At 42.4% G+C, this 18,440-nt stretch overlaps 1 protein-coding gene across 3 annotated transcripts; it reads right to left on the reverse strand.

Moving 5' to 3' along the window:
- Window positions 1-356: 356 nt before the first annotated feature.
- WDR45B (WD repeat domain 45B) lies at window positions 357-17,719 on the reverse strand. Of its 3 annotated transcripts, XM_010579417.1 has the most exons (10): window positions 17,116-17,719; window positions 12,489-12,563; window positions 9,372-9,473; window positions 8,642-8,729; window positions 8,002-8,096; window positions 6,044-6,234; window positions 3,968-4,053; window positions 2,972-3,073; window positions 2,306-2,427; window positions 357-1,889 (listed from the first exon to the last, which is right to left on the reverse strand). In XM_010579417.1, exons 2-10 carry the CDS (start codon window positions 12,544-12,546, stop codon window positions 1,774-1,776), a joined length of 960 nt encoding a protein of 319 aa, XP_010577719.1. In that variant the 5' UTR covers window positions 12,547-12,563; window positions 17,116-17,719; the 3' UTR covers window positions 357-1,773. The 3 variants fall into 3 exon arrangements, with proteins under 3 accessions (XP_010577719.1, XP_010577718.1, XP_010577720.1); XM_010579416.1 differs by lacking the exon at window positions 17,116-17,719 and having other exon boundaries at window positions 12,489-14,096; XM_010579418.1 differs by lacking the exon at window positions 17,116-17,719 and having other exon boundaries at window positions 357-1,966; window positions 12,489-14,094.
- Between the last annotated feature and the right edge of the window lie 721 nt (window positions 17,720-18,440).

Genomic DNA, 18,440 nt, shown 5'->3' on the forward strand with positions numbered 1-18,440 from the left:
GTTGGAGAATGGTTCCTCATGCTTTCTTGTGCGCCTACTTCTCCAGGGCAGTGGCAGTTCCCAGTTGGTTGTTCTACCAATACAGCTGTTAAAAGGTAAGAAGGTTCAGAACAGCAGCTGTGGTGAATAGCACTGAACAAGAACTGGTTTGCACTGGAAGGTGGACTTGGTTTGGCGTAAATACCAATCTCAGTGTCCCAGGCAGTAATTTGTGTGCTTCCCGTCCTCTGTTTACATGGCATGGGCAGTGTGATTTGGCTTCTGTCCTTCAACAGCCACCACTGTTTACTCAGTTACAGATTTATTCCCCCAAGCCTATGGCAAAAGGAACTTTGGCTGTTGATCATCAGTGAATACAGCAAAATTAGTCACTTTTATTTAAAAGAAATAACATATTACAAATAAGTGTGCAAAACAATTTCTGTGGTTAAATACACATAAAAGCAACATGCAACCTTGACATCAAAATCTGCGTAGAAGTTAGTCCTTAGTATGTTACGTGACACTAAAAGAAACTTGTCAAATTTAGAGAGCTTGCAGCTAAACAATCTTAGAGTGAACTGGCATGTCAGATCTGAAGCATCTGTGAAATTAAGTTTCAGAAGAGCAAGACTTCCCCCCCCCCCCCCCCGGTATTTAGTGCTATGAACGGAGAGCTTGTGTCTATTTCAGTTTCTAGTTTAGTATCTTGTGCCTTAGTTCAGCAGTAAATACTAATTGCCATATAACAATTTGGGGAAAGAGTTTACAAGTCAGTTGGTTTAGTCTAACCTAACTGTCCCTAGGCCAACAGTGTTTAGTATGCAACATCTCAAATTAAAAAAAAAAAAAAAAAGTTTGCAAGTTTAAAGCCATTGCAGAGACCATTATTTCATGCCACCTTGTTCATTTATTGTGCTGGATGTGTAAGCGGCCTGTCCAGTCTTCCAGTTGAAGCACAGCAGTTTCAGAGGCAGTCAGTACAGCTGTCACACCAGTACCGAGGGTGGTTTTTAAACCTGGAATGGCTGTTTTGTTACAGAAGGAATCACCTCTACAAATACAGGAGCTCCAGGTGCCCGAGTGCCCTGGGCGCTTGCTCCACACACCGAGGAGAGGGTAGTTGGGTCAGCCAGTGCCTAAATGTGCCTTCAGCTACTATGTACAGTTTGGCACCTTTGACAGTTAGTGCTGATCACTCAACTTACCCAACATGGGCAGGTGGGCGGGAACAGCCGTCTGTGGCCCCATGACTACCACCGCCCACCCCCCTAGCCCAGGTCAGAGGACAAGCATGGTTCAAGCTACAGTTGTCTGTGGCTACGTGCTTGTCATCTCTTCTCCTCTGTTACTCTAAGATGTGCTTGGGGAGGGGGGAAAGGCAGCACTCCTGCTCCTAGCCAAGCTGGTGGAGTTTTATTTGAGGATGATCCATAGTATTCCCCCCACTCCCAGCCATTCAGAGGCAGTAAAGCAATACCTAAAATCTTCTGTTTTCACATCCCTTTTTCTAAGGCTAGTTGTACATTTGTACAGCCCCCTGCAGATCTTTTTGTGTGGCAGGCACTCGTGTTTAATCTAAAGTCATTTCACAGTTTAGATTAAGAGAAACCCAATAGGCACAAGCTTGTTGAAAGCCACATCTTGAAAACTTGAGTTGATGACAGTAACCCAAAGAGATTTTAATGATGAATACTTGCAGAAATGAGAATAAACATATGTAGTCCACTACTTCAGAGCTTGTTGTGATCATGTTGGGCCAGGCTTCTCAGTGAGGTCTGCTAAACTTCTTGATCAGTATTGGACATTCATATACTGTCCTTCCAAAGATGTGGAATAGCCAAGGCAGTACTTTGACCCATGCATTCCCCTCAACTCAGTCAAAGCTTGTCGTCCGTCATTTCTAGAAACTGAGCATAGACATCCCTTGAGCATTCCCCTTTTTGGTTGAATAAGAACTTGTAGTAGCTGCCATCTGCACATATTGCTGAAACAAAAACAAACATGTTAAGTTCAGCTGTTCCAGAGGCACTCTTCTCTTCCTGCAGCTATAGCTTAAACTGACCTTTCAAGCCAATGGAACATACAGAGGGCTGCTCTGGAGGAACCCGAGGTAAGTCAGCCCTCATGCACTGCACCCAGGATTGCTTCCTTCCACCCCGGCCACTGTTTGATCTTACTCCCTTGCAGTGCTGAGCAGCGAGAGCTCCTGTTATCAGCTGAAGGGAGATGCAGCACCTCAGCTGAGCATTCCCGTGAGCTCAAAGCCAGTGTAGTTCAAACCCTGGTTCTCCAGACAGAACCTGGGGAAGCCTCCAGTACTTACCTATGACAGCATTTGGCTCTGTTCCAAAGGCACAAATGCACGGAGAGCCTGAGGGAACCTGAAACTTGGAAAAACTCCATTTGGAACTGAAGTATTTGGGGAGAAAGCTGGCAGAGGCCAAACTGAAAGAGAGAGGAAAAAAAAGTGTAACAACTCAGTAAGGTGTTGACTAGAGTTGATTTAGAACTGCTGGCGTGTTTGAACAGGTCACACTAACTGCTATTTTTGATTGGCTTTTTTCTTCTACTACGTATCAGGTAACATGTACGATTCCCCTTCTAGGGACGGTGGACCCTACAATTACCTTTCTGGCTTCATGTTTTTAAGTGACTGCAAAAACTGCCAAAACAATGGATTTTAGGAGAGATTGCTTTATATGGAGTGTCCACAAAGTATGTTCATGCTAAGAGATAGCCACTAAAAACCACCCTAACCTTCTGCTGGAATTCTACGGCTCCACAAAGGACAGCAGAAATGTGGCAGTTGCTATATAGTCCTAAATCTGCAGCTTCTCTCAAGCACAGCAGATGTATCTTACCACCTCCAGGAGTGCAGGTATTGGCTACTGCTTAAACTCTATTTGAAGGGGCAAGCCCCCCACCCCCCCCCCCCCCCCCCCCCCCCCCCCCCCCCCCCGCAAAGGCTTCAGAATGGCTCAAACCCTACCTTGACTGCTTATTTCTTTTAGGGTCTTCTGCAGCAAAAATATGTACTGTGCCATGGTCGCTGGATACGCAGATTAGGGAAGCATCCTGATTGAAGTTGATACTGTAGAGAATACAGACAGTTGCAGTATCCCTACTGGAACATACCCACAGCTTCTGGTGTACATGACGCTGCTGCTGCAGTTGCCTAGAGCAGCTGTCACCCTGGCAGACAAGGTGTTAACAGCTCCTCTCCTGAAATTGCTGGGACTCCTACGATTCAGCACTGCTTTGCTGACAGGATGAACAGCCCCTGCAGGGGTGAGTGCAGGTGCTTGGAACAGAGGACCTGGTCTGTCAGACCAGCCATGCAGCAGACTGCCCTGACACGACACAAGGGGGGGTGGGCCATTCTGCCACTTCTGCTGGAAGAAAATGCATGATCTCTGCTCTGAGGAGTAGGCAGGTATTGGAGAAAACGTGCAACACTCCTACCCCAGAGTGGTGCTCAGTAAAAGAATGGAAGTTTCCCCACTCCTGGGAGAATGCTTCCAGCAGAGGATTAGTCAAACTTCTGCCTTGGGCTCTCACACGCAGAGCAGCGCTGTGTTGTAATAAACCTCCACTCGCCCCCAGGTGCTCGTCCTAGTCCCTCTGGGAAGTGTTAGGCTGCATTCCCCTTATTTCAGTGGGAAGTCAAAGTATCTTCCCAACTACTGTTTATTCTATGCAGAGAAGTGGGCCTATCAATATGTACGTCTTTGTCCCAACCTCTATAGCCTGTGCCAGGCTTCACACAGCTGCCAGCTACTGCTCTCTCCTCACCAGCACCGAGCAGAGAGGAAGACGCACAGGCCCAGTGCAGCCCTGGCACTTGAGCTGCCAGGAGAGTCCTGCCTTGTACCCGTGGCAGCGTAACTTTCCTTTGCTTTTTGAAGATGACTCAGGTGCCGTTTACTGGGGTGCCTCAGCACAACACTACCCACAAGACGACAAAAGCAGAAGCAATTAAACATACCAGTATATATTGGCTGCCTGTGATCCTCTTCGTAGCTCCTGGATTAAATGCCCTGATGAAGTATCAAATATTCTTATGAGGGTCCCCTTGAAAAGAAATCAAGCATTATATTAGGAAAGACAGAAGACTCTTTACAGCTGTGAACGCATCCTAAAATTCTATCTGACCAGCATGCCCCTACATACATCATTGGGTTTTTCATTGTGGTGGATTTGAGAGAACCTCTCAATGCTAATTTTTGGGTAGAATACTGATTCCCCCCCTCCGCCATCCCCACAGTGTTAGAATGCTTTGGTACACAATCCTGTTACTTAGCTATGCAACTAAGTAAGTTTCTTCCAGGTTATATTCTAAAGCACTAGTGCAGCCCTGGCATTAGTTTGCAAACATGAGAGTAGACTTGTGTACAGCCTTTTGTGCGCAGGTTCTGTGAATCATTTGTTTCTTGCTCCACATAGTCCACACCCTGTTTTGATTGGTACTGTGCAATTTTTTTCCCCATAAGTATGATCGGGCTGTGGCTGGTCTTGCCTTACAGTTAGTTCAGTTGAAGTAATTTAGAAGAATTGGTTCCCTATCACATGCTCCTTATCTGTATTGATCCAAATCTAAGAGACCCCCATAGGTGAGTCAGGTTACAGACAGAATACTGCATTGAAAAACTGTACTTAATTTCAAGTAAACTAAGCTTGACACCAGAGATGCAAAACAAGTCAGTGTATCCTAAATAAAGTCATCAACAATTCAGTAGTGCTTTCGTCTGATGAATTATGGGGTATACATTGTCACCTACAACTTGTATTATACACCTGGTTAACAAATGCATCTCTTCAGTCACACACCAGTAAATAACAGAACCCAGCAGAGGAAGATTCAGGTGAATGTCAGCTTAGTTTTGATTTAAGACACAAGCTTGAGATGTTTGCTTACAGTATGCTCAGTATGGCAGTTTGGCCATACTCCTATTTCAGTTTGAAAGTCCTGTTTGAACTTTTTCCTCTATGCAAAAAAAAAAAAGTCTTCATACAAATCCAGCAGATTGTTATTCTGTTTAGCAATGGAGTTGGCAGTTTTAAGAGCTGTGTTTAGAAGACGTACAGTAATTAAGCTTAGGTAAGAGACTATGGCTGCATTTTCTCTTTTTTTTTTTTTTTTTAAGCTTTTTGAGCTATATAGGCTGTGCAGTAGAAACTACTCTAAATAGAGACTTGTTGGATTAATTTTGTGTGTCCGTTTTAGTTGAGTGGAAGAAGGTAGCGAGTACTCAACTTGCCTCAGGTAGATGGGTACGTCTACCTTACATTCCTTTGGACACTTTGGAAGCAATCATAGTGTTGGACTTCACTGACGTTCCCATGGAGAGAGCAGGTCTATGACTTCTTTGCATTCTTTCTACATCTCTCTGCACCAGCCCAGCCCAAAGGTATTTGTACTCTGCAGTAACTTCAGGTTTTTGTCAGTCTATTGTGTTCTTTAGCCCTATGTAACATATGACCACACACAATTTGATAAATATTCCAAGAACCATTTTAACATTTACACTCTATGAAAACATCTGCAATGTGCGCGTGAGAAAAGCAGAGGCAGCACGCTTCCCTCCTGGTCTGTTACAGGAGTTAAGCCAGAGCAGAACTACGTTCTCCAGTGTGACAGACCTATTTGCAACTATTTCTTTAGCCAGTGGTTTTGAAGTGAATTTAAACAGAAAATAATAAAAGTGAAAGAATGCAAATAAGCTCTCCCCCCACCCCTTCATTTTTTAAATTAGTAGCAGTTATTGAAGAACACATGAAATGTGAACTGCTTGGGCCAGATCTCATTCAAATGTCACTGAAGTCACTGCTACAGTCAGCTAAAACGTAAACGCTACCTCAGGCACAGCATTTGGATTCCTGTTTGGGTATCCTAAAGGAGCAGTAAAGATAAAAGAAAGACTGAGAGTGCATATTTCAATGACAAATTTTCCAGCTAGTTATTTCTATGTCTTTCCTACGAAAGGATGCAACTTCCTATTTTAGAAGGAGTTACTACACTAGAATGCACAGTAAATCAGAGATAGGAGGAGATTATTCTTACTTTTTCTGATGCTGTTGCAATTCTTGTTCCCTGCAGGTTTAAAGCTATACAGCTCAAGACTCCTTCGTGAGCTGGTATGTCTACAGGAGGCTTTTCTGTATTAGCGAGATCCACTATCTGCACGTGCCCAGTATGTGTTCCAGGAAATGCAAGAAGAGAATTATTACTATTTGGACAAAGGACACAGAGACCTAAAAGACAAAAAAAAGGAGAGAGAGAATAACCATGTAGTTTCCATAGCCTAATAACATTTTCAAACATAAGTTTCTAAAATATTGGTAATTTCAGAATAAACAAACATACATGTAGTAAATCAGAATTTCATTTTAATGGCTATTGCCGTATCCCAAAACATGATCCGTCCATAAGTGCAGAGCATAGAGAAGTAGGGGAGTAGCATTATTTTAACTTGCTCTCATCACTTTATTTCAAAGTAATCTAGTTGTGGTTATCCAAAATCTGGATGTTTTCGGAGATCAGCTCCATCAGTCTGTTACAGCAAAGCTATTTAAAAAAAAATAAAAAAGTCTCCTTAGCAGCTCGAAAAGTGTAAGAGTTTATAATAGGTGATATTTTAGTTTCTCCTCTGTCAGTAAAAACAATTAGTATTAATGTTTGAACTTGGTTCTTATGCCACTTGTGCTTTTTTTCTTCATAAATTTTTTACAGACCATTTAAGGTAAAACACATCTCTGCCAGGTGTTCTGCTGATACCAAGTAAATTCCTGCAAACTCAGCCCACAGCTAGCCAAGCAGTGGGTGAGTATTACAAGAAACAACATCTACTGCATCTTCCACCTTACACCCACCAGCCTGGAAGTCAGTCAGCAGGCCCAATCTGCTCCTAGGCTGTGCTGTCCCTGAGTGCAGCCAGCAATTCCCTGTTCACTACTAGCAGGCTTGACAACCTCTGAAGATGGGGACTCCAAGCCTAAGTAACCCCCTGGTGGAGAAAACATCTTCCTGACAACGAAGCTGATCCTCCCACCACCCCTTGTTCTACTGTCTGGCACTATCAAGAAGAGTTTGCATCCATCATTTCTGTAACTGTCCTTCAGGTAGCTGTAAGCCACCAGTGGCAGACAGCCCTTCACAGTCTCCTTTTGGCATGAGTAAAGAGGCCCAACTCCTCAATCCCCCGCCCCGTGCAGGCCGTGCACTTTGGGACCCTGACCATCTTCCTCGCAGGGTGCAGTTGTGCCTGGAGGCAGATAGTCACACAGTTACCATTACATCCCTCCAGTCTTACACCTTCCCTTACACACCTAGTCTTAGGTGTGCAGCTGATGGGGGAGCATGCTCCTCTCTTTACCCTCGGGGCTCTCCTTCCAGACAGTACCTCCCTTTTGCAATAATACCTACTACAACAAAATGTTTCCTTAGGTCAAACACAAGCCCCATCTCCCCTATGCCCACCTGGAGCCTAGAGCTGGCATCACCACACTACACAATACTTAGCCTGTGGCACTACTGCTCAGCTTGGTTCAGGATACCTTCTGCTCGCTCTAACAAAAGACAAAGCCATACCTTGCTATTTAAAAAGAACAACATCAGTTCGCTAATTAGGCTCTTTTGACACCGTTGGGAATGGTTCACTAGACAGCTTAGCTCTATTACAAGAGAGAAATGCTGCACTTTGAACAGCGTTTGTGTTTATAATTAAGCTTTCAGCACAAAATACATCAAGTTCACAGGTTCTTTACAGAAGAAATCATATAGCTCTTAGAGAAATCAAATCTATAACATGAATACATGAAAAAGCTGTTCTGTGCCAAGTATTAATAAATTTTAATAACTATTTTATAAACACAAAAGCATCTCCAAAAGGCTTGACTATAGTGCAATAAGTAAACTGGTTAATGACTTACTAAGTAACTGATTCAGGCAGCTAAAGATAAATAGCACATCAAGAACAGAATAAACTTGTTTCCATTCCCCAAGCCATGTATACAACTAACCTTTAGGGTTGTAGCAGGTTTCAAAGACGTGCAACTGGTGGGGATTGTGTGTGAATGTGAAAACTTTAATCATCGAGTCCAAGACTACCACAATTCTGAAACAGACAAGAAGTTCCTATGACTTGGGGTGGGTAGAACAGGGAGACAGATATTAATTCAAATCTGCAAAGGTTTTCAACTGATTTAATGGCTATATTCTTACCCCCACCTCCAACAGGCAGTCTTGCAAAAAAACATGCAACGAGCCTGTAAAGCGCTTTTATCCCAAGCTGTGACAGCAGAACCCCTCCGCCCACACATAACACAGACTCCAGCTGTTAATACACGCTCTTGCTCTAGAGATCTGCCTGAATTCCCTTCACACTCCTCCATACCTAGAAAAACAGTCAGCAGTAGCCACATGAGAACATTTCCCTGCATGGGAGGGCCAGAAAGTCTTAGAGGCTTTTCACCAAGGTTTCAGATACCAGTATACTTGAGCTGTGATCTGTTAACACCTAGTGCTTGCCCCCAGAAGCCTGTTTCACTTTTAATTGCTGGGGTTAAAGCAGCATCTTTTTCTTTCTATGAACAGCTGCAAATGAATAAGAACAGCGTACAAAGCCAAGCTGCGTGTTTGGAACATGTTTGTTGTACCTACCTATCTCTTCGCAGCTTAACTGCTTTGACTTCTGTAGAAAACTCTATCTCAATGACAGTCTTCTTCTTCAGGTCATCCCAGATCATTACTGGAACAGTGCAGAGGTTGCATTAGAGCATCAAGGCATATCTGAAGATGCACATCATCTCCCTTATAACAACTCCTAGTTTCTGAGAAGGCTAATCAAGAGGTGCGTCCAATACCTAAGCACTTACAGACTGGCATCCTGCTCACCAGAAGGTATTTAGCTGCTACATATCAACCCAGTCTTTCATGCTATGACTCGTGCAGGTAGGAGCTGGTAAACTCTAACAACCAAAAGCTGACAATAAAACCACATTTTTCTAAAGACAGTCAGCTTTTTTGTTTTGCTCTGAGGGTTATCAAAGAAATAAGGCAGCAGAGTCAAAAAAAGTAGCATATTTTCCCACAAAGCTTGCCAGCCAGGGACCTTTTCCCCCTCAGGTTGCTGAGCCATAGAATCTCTTTGCAAAGTTAACTGTGTGAAGTACAGACTTTGTCACCAGGTCTCAGAGACTGGTCACTGCAGGTAACTGCCTGTTAACACTGCAACAGCGGTGATGCAACATAATTCACCACAGTTCCTTAACACCTGCTGCAACATCCCCTCCATCCAGCCTTCAGAATAGCAGACCCCAGCTCAAGGCGTTTGGTTTGGGAGTTCTTTGGGCGGTTTCACACATGACAAGATCTATTCCTTGAGACTCACCTTTGTTAGGTGGATACTTTGGCTTTTTTCCTCCACCTACTAGTGCTAAATAGTTGCAACGAAACAGCATTTCGACATGGCCAACACCGCCTTCTAGAAATTCTGAAAGACAAATGTATTTTATTTAAAATGTCAGAACCTGTTAAAATGCCATCTGATTTCTTACCACTGTTACAAGAAAAGCTTGCATTATCTAGCACTTCTCTCAGGCACCTGAGAGGAATAGTATTTTCCTACCCTGGCTGACCTTAAAAAACAGAGAATCCTCTAAGAGTGGGGGTGATAAGACAAGAAATCCTGACTAAAAGAATGAGGGGGTTTTGTTTTGGGGTTTTTTTTGTGTGTGTGAGTGCTTGTTTAAAATTAGGGTTCTCAGCAAAGTTGCTTTATTTTTCATAGCAATGAAGATCACCACTGTTGTCATGCAGTTGGGACAGGCCTCATTTTCATTTATAGAAAAAACACAGCAAGGTTTTAAACACACTGCATGAGAGGAGACCAAGCAATATCACCATGGCAGCTTGACCATTTCTATTATACAGTGGGTTTGTAAATATGTTTAGAAAGACTGTCCAGTTAGCTCAAATTCATTCCCCTCACACACACACATTGCAAATCTGGTGTTGCTCTATTATGCTAATGCCACGCATTTAGAAAAATACCAAAACTATTCATTAGTCATGAGCCTTTTTATTTGCAAGGGGATTTGTCTTTAGAGACTTGGTGAATTTGAGGAAAGAAGGCAAAATGCACACCTATGTAACTGAACTAGAAACTCCAATGCTTGTTCTCTGGAGCATACCCATAGCTGCTAGAACAGGTGAGAAGTATGGTCCAGCTGCAGCAGGCCTCCACTCGATGCAGGAAAACAGTGAAAGCAAAACAGATCAGCTGGTGCAGACAGCTTCTCATTTATAGTGCAAGGAAAAAGGTTTTTTTCTTTTTAAGAATCTCAGCTGCAGAGGAAGTAGAATAAGATGCCATGCTTATGGTGCAAGTGGAGGAACAAAATACCAACCAGGGGATTTTATAATAAAAGAATTTTTCTATTTGATGATATTTGAGCAGAGGCTTGGCTTTGTTTACATAGCTTAGAGGGCTGCTTGGCATTCCACTGGGGAGAGAGAACTGAACTGTCAGGAGGAGAGGCCATGACTATGGCCTTCAAGGTAGATGAGCAGATTTAAAAACAAACTTCTGCTTTAAAAGACTGTCCAAAAACTCCACACACTGGCAGGCTGCAGCAGGAAAGGTGGATGAAACTAGTAAACCATTTCAAAGCTAGAGGAAAAGTTGAAATTTCACAAGGACTCGAGAGAGACCTACTGTCAGAAATAGGGATGGGAGAAAACAGCAAAAATGTCTGAGGAGCTGGGAGGAAGCACTACAATGGAAAGATGCAGACATATGCATGAAGGATAGGACAAGTGAGATTCAGTTAGACATTAAGAAGTGCTGCAGTACATCTGGATGAGGAATCTATGTTGGGACTTGACTACACAATGCTGAAAAGATACTCGCACTGGACCAGTAAAGCCTTGGATTTCATACAAGTCCTTGTGGTTTCTGCAACAACGCTTTTGACTGCTGTACTTCCTTCCTAAAAATAGTTGTATTTGGACACTACCCTCTTCTGCACCTGATCCTCCTCTTAACTCCATTAAAGCGTTTAAAATGTGACAGCACATTTTGTTATGAAGAGGTATTATCACCGCGACAAAAAGTCTTAAAATATTTACGAATTATAACCCGAAACAATTTAAGAATGCGCAATGTGTTCTGAATCTATGTTCGAACAGACACTTTAAGTTCTGACAGGCGATGCTTGGGTGGGGAACTTCATGGAACTCCTGGATATAAGAAAGACAAGCCAGGGTGTAACAGTTAAGACTTGGTTACAGAAATCAATCAAGTAGTCCCAGTTGGAGCTTGTCTGTCTCGGGTAGGTTTGAATAGGTAGGTTTAAATATACATGAAAGATGACCAAGATTTCTCTGTGTACCTATGCAGCCAGTACAGTCTGACCTCTCAGAATCCACACGGGAAAGGCAATGTGACTCTTAAGAAACATTTCACTATAGGAGCCCTGGAAGTATGTCCTGAGCTATTGGCGGGGAAAGTTTTGACAAGGAACTCAACAGGACTTCAACCTGAATTCTCATCCTTTTAGCACACTATCAATCACAGATGATAGTCCCAAGACATGTTGCTTATGGAAGAATTTAGTCTTAAGAACAGAAAACAGTTTGTCAGCTTTGGCCACATGAACAGTGACTGAACTCTTACAGCACTAGAAAATGAAAGCATGCCTGTTTCATAGGAATTGCTATTTTAAATACATTTTTCCTCTTATTAAATCCTTTCTATCACCACAGGCTGGAAGTGCTGGGAAACCTGTTAGCATGGCAGCTTTCTTCCTATATTTAGGGTTAGAATCACATGGCCAGGCTTCATTTTCCCTTATTTTGACTCAGTTATGTTTGTTTTCTGATAAAAAGCCCCACTACCTGTTAATATAGTTCGTCTAGTAATTTCTGTTAAGACATGATACTAGGTTTACTGCCTTAAGATCTTCCCAAACTTTTTAAGCATACAGAGAATATAAAATTTAAAGTATTAGAGGTCTGAGCTCACAGTGCTCTTGCAAGCTATACTCTAAGCAAGTACGAGAAATGTTACGTCCAGTAAAAAGGCAGTAGTTTTATTGCTGTACTAGATCGTCCAGATTACTGCACAAGAACAGAACAACTTCTCTTGTTGGTACGTAATAATGCTGCAGCAAGCAACTCTTCTCCCACTTGTGAATAACCAGGCAACTTGCCTCCTGTTCAGGACTACAAACATTAGCAACAGGTAACACAATTCAGCCTCTGCAAGAAGGTGAGACACATTCATCATCAGCCAGCTTTATGCAAATGAACAGCATATAAACATCTGACCAGGCAGTGGCAAAAGTGAGAGTCCCTTAGGGACCACCATGGACTTCCTTTCTTGAGGCTTTATTCAAAGCCTTCTAGTGATGGAACAGTGAAAGCTAAGCAAGAATCTTACAGAAAAAAACGAGGAGGCTGAGCTTCCAACACAGAACTAGCATGGTATAATAAGTAAGCATTTTACCTTGTTTCTCTTTTTCTTTGAGTGGATCTGCATTATAAACTCGGAATCCATTTTCCATTCCACATGCAAAGCATCCTGTAGTAAAAAGCACATATATATACACATATACAGTAATTGCGAGATACACTCAAGAACTAAGCAAGAGCCAGAGAGTTAAGAGAGCGTTACTCGGTAACTGCATTGTTAAATTCAAGCTGAAGACCACTTGCAGGCTTCCTTAGTGTTTGCAAGTGAAAACCATTTACAAGAGTTGTCCTCTGTGCTGGCCTCTGTTGAAAGCGGAAAGTTCTCAGTATTCTTTTTAGACAGGTAAGAAAACAATGGAAGGAAAGGAGAGCAATTCCCAACCCATCTGTATCCTATGCCATGCACTAGAGAGGGAAGGAAACCTGCATTTTAACTTTTATGGCCCAACAGCCATTATTAAGCAAAACCCCTCCTTTCTTATTAGATCCAGATTTACACCGTGATTACGACTATATGAAGTATGATCAATTGTTCATGTTTCCACAGAAGAGACCTTCTCAAACATAGTTTTTAAGAATGCTCTAATGAGAGCCTACCGAGTCAGATGCCAATAATTACATGCAAATAGCTTAAGTCTAAACCAGGGAATAATTAGAAGCCAGATTAAAATACTCTGGAAAATTATTTTAGTTACATTTACATACAGAATTATGCATGTGCCTTTTTAGTGGAACCCATCCAACTGCCAGTGTCCTGTCCTGCTGTTTTACTGACTAATGGGTGAATGTAGTTACTAATATAAAGAAATGCCAGTGTGCAGTTCAAAGCAGCTACCATCGCTAGAGGCAGGCTGATGGAAGATTAGTTGCTACACAATTTATATGCACTACATCAAAAATCCCGTTAAGATATTCAACGTACTGGAACAGAGGTATTCAAATTAGTCTGGTTTTATTCTTACGCACCGCAATGACTGCAAAGATTTAAACCCTCCAAGTGAAAATTGAGGAGCTATGTCTAAATGCATCCCTTCCCCACACTCAAGACCCCAAAATCACAGGTGCACGGGGGAAGGAGGGAAGGAAGTCTTCACTCTCAACATAAGGTATCCAAACGATTTGCTCATAGCCAGGTGACCCATGATTTCCTACACACAAGACTGGACGGTCTGCTGTGGCGTGATGGCTCAGAAGCTGGCAAAAGGGCTCAGACTGCGAGAGACTGTTTCAGGTATTCCTGGTGCCAAAGGTTCACAAACAGCCAGCAATGGTCCTCACAACACAGGCAACTAACTTTGTGGTTTGCGTACTATTAGCTTAATATAAGGTCAATTTAAAAAACTGCATGTTCATTGAAGAGCAAGTGAGCAACACTCAGTACGTGTCTTCCACTGCTCGTATCTTGATGCAGGTTAAGATGTCAGAAGAAACAATACAACTGGTGACATCTTGTTGAGTTTTTTTTGTTATAAACATAGAAAAAAATCAATGTTCTCACATAACAATAAGAAAATGTATAATAAACTCAATCTTAACAACAGTATTAGTTTAAAAACTCCACAATTTGGGAAAAATAATACAGCCAATTTGAGATTCCTTTTTAATACTTCAAGAGTTTCATTCCAAGTAGGACCACTTTTAAAAAAAAAACAAAACAAAAACAAACAAAAAAACCCCACCAAAAACCCACAACAACAAAAACCCAACCAACCAAACACAGCCCTCCCCCCCAGTCAACCAAAACCCAACAGCAACCAAAAAAGGCATTACACACATCCTCTGCTTTACAGACCAGTATCTTACGAGGTGTGGGGATGTATGTTTGGCAGCATCCTTTAGGGTTCCTATTCACTTAACTCACACATACAAAGGAAAAATTACTGCAAGATCCACCTCTGCACCCTTCAATGTAGAAAGAAAACAAATTAACCCTCTTACTTTACATATAGTTCCTAACAGCAGAGTCACAGACCCAATATACGAGACTGTTCTAACAGGTTAGCTAAATAGTGAAGAAAACAAAACACACAAAAGCCCTACTCCGCCAACCCAGAAGACTCACAGGCACAATTTCAGCCTGTCCAAGATTCTGTAATAAATTAAGCACAAAAAATTCTTGTTTACATATGTAAACATACCTAGAGAGTGGTTAACAAGTATATAATAATTATAGAAAGATTAGTAAAGATATTGAAATTGATACTTTTAAATTAACTATATTCAATTTACTTCCTCCCTTCTCAGTGCATCATTCTTTACTTTCCTCTGTCAGTCAAATACATAAGAGTGTGCTGCGTTGAATTCACAACACTAATAAGCTGCCACCTTGCGCAGTATACTTTACTGGGATAACTGGAAAGCAAATTACAATGGCAACATTTCTCTCTACATAAAACAATACTGTACAGGATGAGAACTAATCTGTTTCTGGTAGCTGTAGTGTGTATCCATATAATTATTTTTCCAGCAGCAGTTTTACAACATAATTTTGTATTTCCAGGGGAGACGAAGGAGAGGGATACTGAAACTGTTCTATAGTAAAAGAGCACCATAAAGTTTTACTTGTGTTAACACCAACAGCTTTTAACAAACCCAAACAGAACATTCTTAATGCCTTAAAATGCAGACATTACATTTCATGTAGCACCACTACAGCTTTTCTGCAGGACTAACCTCGTGACTAAGATGTGGGCAGCTTTTAATGTCTTGGGAATATCTACATTTTTAAACTGGAGACAATACACCAGAACTGATGGAATGTTAGTAATGGTGATATTCCTCACACAGTCGGTCATTACTGACAGAGATACGAAGTTCTCAGTCATGGCAACCCCTGAGCCAAACAAGAAAAAAGCAGCCATACAGGAAGATTACTGCTACTCATTCAATTCTGGGTTACAGGATCAGCTTTGGAGCCCAGTGTTTCCCATCCAACTGATCCCAGCGTTTACCAGTGGGATCACAAATTCAACAGCTACAGCTACAGCCTGTAAGCTCTTATGTATGAGAGAGCTGGAGAGGGGCTGCCAAAAGAGGGAATTGCTGCAATAATAGGTATGCTTCCTTCCACAGGAAGTTCACATCTCATTTTAGGGGACAGACATGCTGTCAAAGAGCCACTGACAGAAGACACCTCAGATACTTTAAAAAAAATAAAAATAAAAAAAGATTAATTATTACAGAATTATTACCCTAACCTGCAGTTGTGCTTGTTCCTACAGTAAAAGTACTATTTGCCAACAGTCCCCGTGAGGCCACAGTGAGTTTTGTTTGTTTTTCTAAAACCAAAGAAAAAGGAAGGGTTAAATTTATGACTGCCTAGAAGATATCACAAGCTGAAAGGGGCATGCTGACAAAAAGGAATCTGCGGGCTTTAGGGCCTAAGATCCAGAAATTGAAACAGTGAAGTCTAGGGAAGCGACTACGTCAGGCACAGTTCCTAGCACGTTAGTTTTCCTTGCCACAGCAAATTTTTTCTAAAGCCATAAGAGAGAGTACAGAATCCTACTAACATTCATGGGGTCCTATAGCTAAGCATTTCAGTCCACTAACAGAGATCAAATGAATAAGCCAAGTGTTTCAACACCAAAACAAGTTTTCAAACTAGCTTTAGACTACAACAGTGACAAAAAAGAAACTTGTAAGCAATTTACCCGTATACTTTCTGGTATGGTAATTTATTGTGATGTTTTGTCAATTCATTTCTGTAAAGCACTTTAGTGTCCTTCTGAAAGCATTAGAAAAGTCCCTGAAATCAGGAGTACACCAGCTTGAAATTAAGAACCTGAAGTCAGAGTATTCTGTTTTAAAACAACTGAAAACACCCTACAATATGGGCCTTCCATTTTGGGAAGGGTTACACTGTTTCTTTATTTTTGAGTTTAAAAACAGAAAGTGGCAAAGGCACCCAATATAAAAATACAGTATCACTCAAAACAGTAAGGGAAGCACATTTCAGAAAAAACTGCAGATGCTAGCTTTATCACTTGTCAGTCACGGAAGTTAAGACTTGGAGAAGCTTATTAGATCATTTCTCCCATCTCCCCATCACTACGGGATTGGCTAGTCTTAAATTACTAAGAAATTAGGTTATTGTGACAATATATGCAGACACCTACACTACTAGGCTTCAGCACTCAAGTGACTCATATTTCTATTTTTGGTAGAAGGAACAAGGAAGAAGTGAAGTTTTCCTCTTATATGCTCTTCTTTGAGCTGCCAAAAAATTACCTATCCTTTAACACTTTAAAAAGGTCCTAAACTAGTAAAAAGTTAGCATGCTACCTACAGTTCAAAAGTCATCACTCATAAGCAGAAAAGGCTCCGGGAGCCTGCAAATGAAAGCCAAATACACATTTTTTTCTTCAAGTTTATTGTTGTTATTCAATTGGATGGCCAGGCTAGGTAGGATGGGACTTGAATACTGTCAGCTCACAGATTCCCCAGCCAAATTCCTTAACATGCTTTGGATGTGACATTATTCAGGAAGGTGTTTATTCTGCATTTACTGCTACAGAATTTAAGGAAGCCTTTGCAACAAAGAACAAGTTTTACACACTAAAATGATGTTCTAAAACATTTTGCAGTAAAAGAGAAACTTATCTTCTTACACAGTTCTCTTTAAAACCCCGCCCCATCACAGGCCAAGCATCACATATTACCGTTTCATTACACACCCCTGCAGACCTAGAATGAAGCTCATTCTCGCAAATCAATTTTTCCATCTCTGTTGCAAACATAAGATGAAAACAAGTGCATAGTTGCTGAAAAACAGACTATTGTATTGTTTTCAAGTCAACAATACAGCATGAAGAGAGCTACCAAGAAGCTCACTCTGTTAACAGCTTGATACACTACAGACAAAATGTCATCAGAGATGTCAGACTAAAATCAATAGAATAATTTGTGTTTACCCACAACTTCAACAGCATCAGCAACAGGTATACGAACTACAGTCTACAATGACAGAAGCTGCAAGACTGTCTTGGGCAAGAGTATTATTCGTTAAGACAAAAGGATGTTACAAAATTATGACCTTCTATTCCTCATTTGACAAAAATGACACTTACTCATAAGACTGGTGCTATTTTTATATTGCAAAAGCAAGATGAGGCATATGCACCCCCTTTCTAGAAAAGGGCCTTCCCATTTCTAACAAAGTAAAAAAATAAACCAAGCACACAGTGAAGCTCTTCAGTGGTCCATGTATCTTGTCTACCAGTATGATCAGTAGTCTTAACCATAATTTTTAAAAAACAAATCAGGCAAAAAAAAAAGAAAGTAGTTATACCACTAATTTTAAATGCAAGGTACCTACGTTGAGAAAGTGACATTTTGTGAGCTACCTTTTCAGCAACGCCGTTTCAAAAGAACATCCCTTTGAGCACATGTTTTAAGGCAGACTTATACAACTACGCAAGGGAAGCTGGCCAATTTTAAGCAGCCCAACTTACAGCAAGCACCAAACCGCCATCTGAGAGGCAGGTGCATTCGAAGATGCACATTAAGCACGGCTGTTCCTTCTCCCAGCTCTCCCCGAAGTGAGCACACACACACGCACGCAGTACCGCACCGGCACTAAACCGACAGGAGAACGCCCCGGCCGAACCTCCGCGATCGCAGCCTTCCCGCCTTCCTGAAGCGGGGGCTGCGCCCACCACAGCAACTACACGGACCAGACCCCGGCCATCCTGTCACGGCGGCGGCGGCCGACAAGGAGACACACACAGGCACAGCGAGGGGCGCCGCGGCCCGCCCGCCGAGGGACGGGAGGGATCCCAGGCCCAGGGCAGCCCGCCCTCGCCCAGCCAGCCCAGGCCGCCCGCGCCGGGTCCCGGTTTCTCGCCGCTGCCGGGAGCCGCGGCAGGCCCAGACCGCCGGCTCCGGGCGGTTACCTCCGCCGGGCTCCCAACCGCGAACCGCCACCCCTCCCCGCCGGCACGAACCGGCCGCCCGCGGCCGGGCCCGGGGGAGAAGCCTCCGCGTC

Source organism: Haliaeetus leucocephalus, unplaced genomic scaffold (genome assembly GCF_000737465.1).
Source record: "Haliaeetus leucocephalus isolate CR32 unplaced genomic scaffold, Haliaeetus_leucocephalus-4.0 Scaffold657, whole genome shotgun sequence".
Taxonomy (NCBI): Eukaryota; Metazoa; Chordata; class Aves; order Accipitriformes; family Accipitridae; genus Haliaeetus; species Haliaeetus leucocephalus.